This window comes from Orycteropus afer, unplaced genomic scaffold (assembly GCF_000298275.1).
Source record: "Orycteropus afer afer isolate SDZICR_OR568_19922 unplaced genomic scaffold, OryAfe1.0 scaffold00718, whole genome shotgun sequence".
In the NCBI taxonomy this organism is placed as follows: Eukaryota; Metazoa; Chordata; class Mammalia; order Tubulidentata; family Orycteropodidae; genus Orycteropus; species Orycteropus afer.
Window position 1 is genome coordinate 260,064 of NW_006922305.1, and position 9,753 is coordinate 269,816.

The 9,753-nt window shown below is 51.1% G+C and overlaps 1 protein-coding gene across 1 annotated transcript in view; it reads left to right on the forward strand.

Annotated features, from left to right (window-relative positions):
- The first annotated feature begins 353 nt into the window (after nt 1–353).
- The window catches only part of LOC103211287 (zinc finger protein 501-like), a 15,488-nt gene continuing 6,088 nt past the window's right edge, over nt 354–9,753 (forward strand). The window contains 2 exon segments of the mRNA XM_042783179.1: nt 354–368; nt 966–1,092. Coding sequence (XP_042639113.1) covers nt 354–368; nt 966–1,092 — 142 coding nt within the window.

A 9,753-nucleotide genomic window follows, 5' to 3' on the forward strand; every position in this document is an offset into this window, starting at 1 on the left:
GCCTGGGGCGTGGGGTCCGGGCTGGTCGGGGACCTGCAGGGGGCTCAGGCCAGCCCAGATCCCCCTGCTGTAGCCAAGGATGGGCTTCCCCAGGAGGGGGGGGCGGTACACTTACCTGGTGCTCTCCGTGTAGGAGGGTATCGTCCCCGAGTCCCTCCTGGTGCGGCGGGCAGCAGGAGCCGTCTGTCAACATAGTGAGGTCCTCCCTGTACGTGTGGCCTGTGACACGGGATAGGGGTGTGTTGATTGGAACCATAACAGCTCACTGTCCACACTCAGGATTAACTTCTTGTGACTGATCTTGCCTGAGAAAGAAGCCAGGAGGAGGAAGAGGAAGGAAAGAGGCATCCAGAATGGCTCTGTCCCAGGTAACTGTCATGTTCCCAGTTGGTGGCTCTGTCCCCTCCTCCCTGACATACCGTCCTCTAACTCTGCTGGGTCCTGCCTGACACGGTCGCTTGCACTCACCCAGGGCTTCCCTCATCCCTTGTCCTCTCCACATAGAGTACCTCCCCATGACTCAGGGACATGGGACCTGGGAAGACGCTCTGTTTGGGATGTCCTGGGAAGGGTCCCCACCAGGCCTGGGTGGGAGACAGGGCATGGACCCTGTGGGGGCAGTGAGGGTGGGCAGATTGGGGCATCCTGGGAAGGCTTCCCACCAAGCCTGGGTGGGAGACAGGGCATGGGCCCCATGGGGCAGTGCGGGTGGGCAGATTGGGGCATCCTGGGAGGGGCTTCCCCCTGTTGTGACCCACTGGGTTTTCATTGACTGATTATTAGAAGTAGACAGACAGGCCTTTGTTCCTGGAGCAGAATTTGGGGCGCCTAACTTGCACCATTATCTTACATGGATCTCTCAGCATGCTCACGTCAACCCCATCGGTCCGTGTACCTGTCTCTCACGTTGCACGAAAATAAGAGCTCTCCCTCGTGCACTTAGTGAGATGTGTCTCCTACTGCAGGGACTACTGACCTTCAGGGATGTGGCCGTAGAGTTCTCCAGGGAGGAGTGGGCGTGCCTGGCCCCTGCCCAGAGGGCTCTGTACTGGGACGTGATGTTGGAGAACTACAGGAACCTGGTCTCGCTCGGTGAGCACAGCTTCCCTCCAGAAGTCAGGGTCTCCCCTTGTGAATCTTGGCATTTTCCCTGTGAGTGTCTTGGAGCCCCTGCCCTGCCATGTCTGATGCAGTTTGAAACCTGTGTTCTTGAGGCAGGGAGTGAGCTGGATTCAGAAGAGAAAAGCTCCCTCACAGAGCATTTGGTCTTCAGCCTTCCCCTCTCTTCCCATGACCTTCCCACTTCCCGCTAGAGTCGTGCTGGTTCTAGAGCTCAAAGCACAAAGCCGTGTGGCTAAATTTCACTGTACATATGTCTCTGACTTTCCCCTTGGGCTTTTGATTGGTGATCCCTGGAAGAGAGCTAGGTATCTGCCTATTTAACACATGCCCTGAGCATCCTAAAAAAAGCCGTCAGTGTGTAAGTTTGGGGATGTTTTTCTGGAGACATCTGCAATGCTCTAAGATGAACAAACTTAGATTGTAAGTTTATATCTTAGAAGAGCTCCAGCACCTCATGTTTCCTTTTCTGATAAACAGGACTCTTCTCTTCTGAGATGAGTCTTCTCTCCATGTTGAAGACGGGGACAGAGCCCTGGACTGTGGAGAACAAGGGGAAAATGGCGAAAAACTCAGGTAAGTTGGTGAGCAGTTGGGGGGGGGGGCCTCTGGTAGACCCTGACTGTGCCACCTGTGTGTGGCATTCCGGAGGAACTGAGATCACCCTGACACCAGGGTGGGTGGCAGGTAACCAGTCCCACTCCACATACCAGCTGCGCTGCTTGCAAGTCTCAGCATCCCTTCCCAGCTGCTCACGCAGCCCCCCAGAGGCTGAGCCAGGAGGTACTTGCTGTAAGCCCGCAGTCCACCTGACTCCACTTCAGACCAGCTGGCTCCAACACTGGGGTTTTCCTCTACCCCCTCAGGGTGTCAGCCACACACTCGGGAGTCCACACACTTCCTGCTCCTCAGACTGGCTGGCTCCCCCTGCCCCCTGGGATCTGATAATTCGCTGAAATGGCTCTCAGAGCTCCTGGGAGAGACCATCCCTGCAGTAACAACTTCAGTATGACAAAAAAGGACACAAATGAGTTGACACCCAGAGTAAGGTCCAGGAGGGATGCCCTGCAGAGCTTCCATGTACTCAGAGTCATGCTTGCCCTCCCAAGGGCAGAGTTTGCTCACCCAACTAGGGAACTCCATGGAGGCGCCATGTTCCAGGGCTTTGATAAGCCAATCTGCATGTGCCTTGTCAGTTACCCAGTGTACTCTTTGTCCATTACCGGGCAAGGCTCCATAGTCTGCTTGGTGCCTTAAACCAAAACCCATTGCCGTTGAGTTGATTCCAACTCACAGCGCCCCTAGAAGACGGAGGAGAACTGCCCCACAGGGTCTCCAAGGCTATCGTTCTTTAAGGAATCAAAGCCCAAACCACACCCACTGCTGTGGAGTCTATTCTGACTCACAGCGTCCCAGAGGACAGAGTGGAACTGCCCACAGGGTCTCCAAGGCTGTCAATCTTCAAAGAAGCAAAGCCCAAACCACACCCACTACTGTGGAATCCACTCTGACCCACAGCGCCCCTAGAGGACAGAGTGGAACTGCACCACAGGGTCTCCAAGGCTGTCAGTCTTCACAGAAGCAAAGCCCAAACCAAACTCACTGCCGTGGAGTGGATTCTGACTCACAGCGCCCCTAGAGGACAGAGTGGAACTGCCCACAGGGTCTCTGTTGTTGTTGTTGTTACGTGCTGTCGAGTCAGCCCCAACTCATAGCGACCCCTCCTTGGGTTTCCGAGGCAGTATCACTACGGAAGTAGGATTGCCCAACCTTCCTTCCAAGGAGTGGCTGGTGGGTTTGAACCGCCAGCCTTCTGGTTAGCAGTCAAGTGCTTTAGCCACTGTGCTACCAGAGCTCCTACAGGGTCTCTAAGGCTGTCAATCTTCACAGAACCAAAGCCCAAACCACACCCACTGCCGTGGAGTCCATTCTGACTCACAGCGCCCCTAGAGGACAGAGTGGAACTGCACCACAGGGTCTCCAAGGCTGTCAGTCTTTACGGAAGCTGACTGCCTCATCTTTCTTCCATAGAGCAACTGGTGGGTTCAAACCACCAATCTTTCAGTTTGCAGCTGACCGCTTTAATGTGCCACCAGGGCTCCCCTGGGGAGTCAGTCACATTAAGGAAATACCCTAAGTTGTTTTTGCAAAAACCAAGGGCAGAAGGCCATCTGAGGGAACTCATTGTTCCCCAAGCCACCCTCTGGCCTTCTGGTCGTGGGTCCTTTCATACAATCAGCATCCGGAGGGCCCCTTCCTCCTCCCTGCACATTTGGCCAGCAGAGTCACGGACTCGGTCCACATCGGTCATTAGCACTTACTTCAGTCCATCCTTCCTTGGTCCGGCAGAAACTCCTTCCAGGCTGAGGACCCTAATGCCTACTGCAGGCTTCCTCTGCTTGCCAGTCTCCAAGGTCAGGCACATCTGATAGAGTTGGCCAAGAGACCCTCTCTCCTGCTGTGACCCTTCCTTGAGGTCCTCATAGTCACACTTACAGCTTAAGAATCACACATAATACCAGGTAGGCATTGCTTAACATCCATCAGACAGCTTCTGACTGCATACGCATCCATGGTCCCATAAGGTATTTTTGTTTCTTTGCTTTGCAGAGGGAAGGCAGCGCTCTATTTTTTTTTTCGTTATTATTATTTCTCCCTAATGGCTTAAAGACCCCAAACCCAGACTCTTGCAGCACTGGACCACGGGTGGGATACAGGCAGGCGAGGCAGAGGCCATGGCCCTGGGCACAGGCTCTCGGCCTTGGTCTGGTGGGCCTGCAGTGGCTGTGGTGAGGGCTGTGGGCCCGGGCTGCTGCTGCTGCTCAGGTGAGCGCCACAGCAGGCAGGGCAAGGCACTTCCTGTCACTCCACTGCCCCCGCTGCTGCAGCAGCAGCAGCAATGACGAGGACAACCAGATGCAGGCTCTCATAAGGTTGTATGTGACATTCACACAACGTCCAAATCACTTAATGCCCTATTCCACAGCACATATCACGGGCGTTAAGTGACGCCTACCTGTAGTCATAGTAACATCTTCCTCCACCCTCTCTTCCCCAAATCCAGCAGGAAAAGAGGGGTCTATTCAGTAAGCATCCTTCCTTTTGCCCCCTCAGTTTGAGCATGAGCACTCAGGAAGACGTCATTATGCCTTTATTCCCCAATTCAGACAAGCAGAGTGTAAGTTGCACGCTCATAGTATTGCTCTACGGATAAAATCATGTTCCCAGGTCAGAGGAACCAAGGCACCTTCTGCTCCAGTCTTTCCACAGAACTCAGCACCTGCGTGCACCACCCAGCAGGCAAGCTCAGTCCAGGCCAGTGATACCTCCCTGGGCCGCCAGAACCAATCTGACTTACCCACTCTGTGCAGGGCCCTCCTCCCAGAGCCTGTGCCTGCCCCTTAGCCACTGTAGTCGGTCTGTTCTCTTGGCACACGGAGCTGTTCTTCCTGACCTCATGCCTCAGACTCAGCCTGTCTCGCCCGTCTACGATTGGCACTCACAGACCCGGGTGGTCACCTCCTGCGAGCTTTCCATGATGCCTGCTTGCTAATTCCCATTCGCTTCTTGCCCTGGGAGGGACTTCTTCTGATGGGAACTGCCAGGACCTGCTTTAGCGCAACCCCGGATCTCTGGCTGGCTGGGCCCCGCACAGACATCCCTTTACTAAGGCAGCAACTTGGAATTCATCCCATCCAATGATTGGGTTTAGGGATTTTTCTTCTCTTTCATTCAGAGTCTTAGTCAAAGTCCAGTATCTGATAGTAACTGTTTCTTTAAATGTTGGGACTCCCACGGTTGTCTGCGTAAGCCACAACCTTCACTCCGTGCAGGGCTGTTGGGATTGAAGTGAACAACCTGTGGGGTTGCCATATCTTACCATGTTCCATTTAACATACAATTAGTCTTGCCTGAGGGACTGACTTAGACACTTTATTACAACCAGTTTCTCATGTTCCTTTAAACAAAGCCTATTCGTTTTCCTATGGAACATTCTAGATACTAAGTATCCATTCCAATACTTAGCATGCAGATAAGCTCAACCACTTCCTATAGACTGAAACATTCCAGTTTTCATATTCTTTTCACCATCCCACCACCACCACCGCCATTTTACCCATTGATACGTTTATGGCTTCAAGGCCTTGGCTGGGTCCCACTAGGGAAACCCTGGCCCCCTTCAGTCAGCTTGGTTAGTGTGCCTCCTGTCACCCAAGCCCTCTGTTGTTGTTGTTGTTATTTGCTGTTGAGTCGGCCCTGACTCATAGCGACCCCTCCTTGGGTTTCCGAGGCAGTATCACTACGGAAGTAGGAATGCCCAACCTTCCTTCCGAGGAGTGGCTGGTGGGTTTGAACCGGCAGCCTTCTGGTTAGCAGTCAAGTGCCTTAGCCACTATGCTACCAGAGCTCCTCCAAGCCCTCTAGGTGTGGCTTCTCTCTCGCTGTCCTCTAGGGAATCGGTTTCACTGCCCGCTGTTTCCACATAGCATCTCTCACTTTCCTTGTAGCCAATACAGATAACAACAGCCGGAGTAACCAGCCATGAACCACAAGTTTCTCATCCCCTCCTCATTCATCCAGTCTCTTCCCAAACCCTCTGTCTTCATGAGTGAAGGTCGCTCTTGAAAATCCTACCAGAGTTGCCAACTGCATAAGCAAGGGGCATGGTGGGCAGATCCCACCTTCATTGTTAACTGTGTGGAAAGGATCGACATGCATCCAGTTCCCACCTGGAAATGGAGCTAGTACTAACCTTCACGTATCTTCATCCTTGTCACCAGCCACTTCAAGTGGCACTTTCACCCCCAGCACCCATGACAACATCAAGGGGTATTGGCCACAATTCCCTCTTCTTTGGACTAACCAACCCCTTGTCTCTCTCATCCCTAGACACCTGGGGCTAGCCCAGGGCACACAAGTTAAAAGGACACCGTCCATCAGGCTATGACACAGGCAGCTTCAGCCCCTGCTGGCTCTCATTGCCCTGGAGTTCGGGAATTCCCTGGAACAACTCACAGAATTCACGAGAGTACATCCTACCAATTTATTATAACCAGAAAGGGTACAAATGAAGAAACGCACAGAGCAAGGCCCAGGAGGGGGTCCCCGCACAGAGACCCCATGCCCTCAGGCGGTGCGCTTACCCTCCCAAGAGCAGCTGTTTGCGTTCTCCAACCAGATCCTGCAGCCTTGGCCTCCCCGTGTAGTCATGAGATCCATCATGCCTCAGGAGGCACCGGATTGTGCCCCCAGGTGAGCCTCTGTCCTCAGGCTCTCCAGAACCTGCCACAAAAGTCCCAGTTGCTTTCAGCATCACACAGTGGGGATGCATGATGATGGGAGCACAGGTAGCAGCTCAGATGGTAGAGAGGGAGCCACACCATGAAATATTCTTTGAGGGACTCTTCCCCACATGGAGAAATGAAAGTTGATTTCATGTGAGCTGTCTACAAAGTTTTCTTCCCCACTGTCCCCCACCGCCACCACTTAGCACTCTTGGGACATAGTAGTCTTCTGGTTCTGTAGGGAGGTCCAGCTCAAGCAGAGACAAAGGCCAAGTGTTTGTTGTGACTACAGTGTCTGATCCCTGGGAGGCCTTTGGTGGCTTGGTTTTGAGAGGGACAGGGGGAGCTATTTCTAAGGGTCCTCTTGCCTTGGAAATTTCTCCTTCTGGGCTTGATTCTGTCTGATCCCTACTTGTCAGTTCATACAGCTCAGAATGAGGCCTCCAGAGTCCTGACCCCAGGACATATCCAAGTTCCTTCCTGTTCCGTGTTCTTGGGAGACCTTCTCATAAGGTGGGAAAACATCGACTGCTCTCCATTGTATCTGGGGCCCCCGGAAATAGTACCGGGCTGTCTTAAGCCTTCTATTTCAGCCTCTCAGCCATTTCTTCAGTTCTGTTTTTCCATACCTCAGGCGTGTGTGGAAAATGGGGGAGTGGATTGGATTTTCTGAGATTGTTACTCAGCTGCACTGTAAAAAGTGTAGACAGACAGATCCTCTCTCTGCACCCCAGACCTACATGGGGACCATATCTCAGTCTTCCAGGCACAGGCAGAGCACACACCACCTTATCAAGGACCTCACACATTCTCACCCCTTTATATTACTCCAATATCTTACATTTTCCTCTTTCCTCCATACTCTCAAAGTAACCTTGGAATGCATGAAAACTTTGAGTCTTCCTGATTTGGCATTCTCCTAAGTTTCTTTGCTTTTGCTCAGAATCTTACACATTCCTAGACATCATGCCACTGCCTCTGACAGTTATTCTTTTGGTAATGGCCAGGCTCTGGTGGACTCCCTCGTGGAGGGGCTTGCTGGGTAACAGAAAATTCTGGAAGAACATTTTGATTTGTATGCGACAGTGTCGGCCTGCTCCTTTCAGAAATGCCCCTTGAAGCCACCGAGTACAGTGGTCATCGTGTCCCCAATTGCTGGGATAGAAAAGATCATGAGAACCTGACAGATTAGGGTTCCTGGGTTTTGTGACGTGTCACATCTCCCAAGGACAGCATGGCAGCCTGCATCCTCTCCCTCAGAGCTGTCAGTCCAAGGCATTGGAGTGTATCCTATGGAGAATATTGTCCAAGTTTACAATGTCCTGTCTGTGAGGCTGGTGTCCCAACATGTTCGGCCTACATCATCCACCCACGTGTGTGCCACTGCTCATGCTCCTTCAGTAAACATGATTCTGACGCATTGTATTGAGGGAGCTTCTGAAGATGAGAGATGCTTCCTTATGAGTCATTTGAGCCACTGCTGCATCCGCATTGCATGTTTTCTTGTATTATAAATGTACTTTTTAAAAAAAAAGCTTACTCATCAGTTACATATTTTTGGTGATTGTCTTAGTGTTCTGTGTTTTATGCCTGCCATGTGTGGGTCTCTGGGATCAAGGAATGAATGTTGTTTATTTTACAAGCAAATTTCCCTGTTGACAGTCGGGGCTTATGACTCAGCAGCCATTTCCCTGGAACCTGGGTGAGCTCTGAAATCCTGTGATAAGAGGGCCCAGTGACTCCTTGGACTTGGTTTCACCTGACTTAGTGCTGACCGTTAAAGTTCCCTTTTCCCATTTAAGTGATCTGGATTTTTTAAGTTGGGAATTTTGGGTGTTTTGGAAATACCCTCTTTTTACATTAAGCTCCTGTCTTGTTGGTTGCCATTGAGTGGATCCCAAGTCCCATGCGGGCAGAGTAGAACTAGTCCAGAGGGTTCTCAAGGCTGACCTTTCAGAAGTAGGCACCAGCTCTGTCTTCTCGGGCATCTCTGGTTCGGTGCGAACTGCCAGCCCTTCAGCTAGTAGTGGAACAGCTAACCGTTGTGCCACCGAGGGCGGTTAAGTTGATTTCCGTTATTTGTTGTGTGAAGACATTGCTTTTTCCCTGGTGGGGTGAGCTGAGATGAAGAACGGCCTCACGTGAGACCGTAGCTCTCAGTAATGATTGACATTTCTCCAGCGGCATTTCACAAGCCTTACCGACTTACGTAATGGCTAGGACAAAGACAAATCAGGCAAGATTCATTCTGTGGTTATTCTCCCTCAGAACCTCAGCCCAGGGTGAGTTGATGCAGGAAGCCTCCTATATACCCATGATCCCAGATGCAGGCAAAAGACAAAGGGACCAAGGGGTCTCGGGGCTTTATACCTGAGAGCGCGTGGGAAAGGAGAAAGGATGAGAGGAAGGGGCCTTGTATAGACGCACCTGCCTGACAGGCCAGTTGCCGAGAGCAAGGCTGCTGTCTGTCTCATGCTGGTTCCTCAGTTTTTCTGCCTCTGCTGCTGCTGTCTCTATGCCATCATCTCAACACAGGGATCTTGGGTCCAAGGATTTGCTCCATCTGGGCTCTTCTCTGTCTTGATGGTAGTGCCATTCTCCCCCTTATGGCTTTGAAAGGCAGCTCATTTCAAATCTAGCAGAATGACAGAACTGGCCAGTTTCCACATTAGGGTTCCATGCACCTTACTTCCACGGCCACCTACATGAGAAATGACAAGATAAAAGAGCTGAACAGATTTCCAAGAGCAGCTCGAAAAGACAAAGCCAATTACTATAATGAATGTGCAAAGACCTGGAGTTAGAAAACCAAAAGGGAAGAACATGCTCACCATTTCTCAAGCTGAAAGAACTGAGAAAAAAATTAAACACTTAATTGTACTCATGAGGGTCCTGTACAGAGGCCAGGAGACTGTGGTTAGAAAAGAACAAGGGGACACTGCATGGTTTAAAATCAAGAAGGGGGCGCATGAAGGTTTATCCTTTCGCCATATTTACTCAATCTTTGTGCTGAGCAAATAATCTGAGAAGCTGGAGTATATGAAGAAGCCCATAGCATCAGGATTGGAGGGAGACTCACTAACAATCTGTGATATGCTGATGACACAGCTTTGCTTGCTGAAAGTGAGAATGACTTGAAGCACTCATGAAGATTGAAGACTGCAGTCTGCAGTATGGATTACAGCTCAATATAAAGAAAGCAAAAATCCTCACAACTGGACCAGTAACAACAACACAGTAAATGGAGAAAAGATTGAAGTTGTCAAAGACTTCATCTTACTTTTTCTACAATCAACACCAATGGAAGCAGCAGTTAAGATATCAGATGTCGTATGTTGTTGTTATGTGC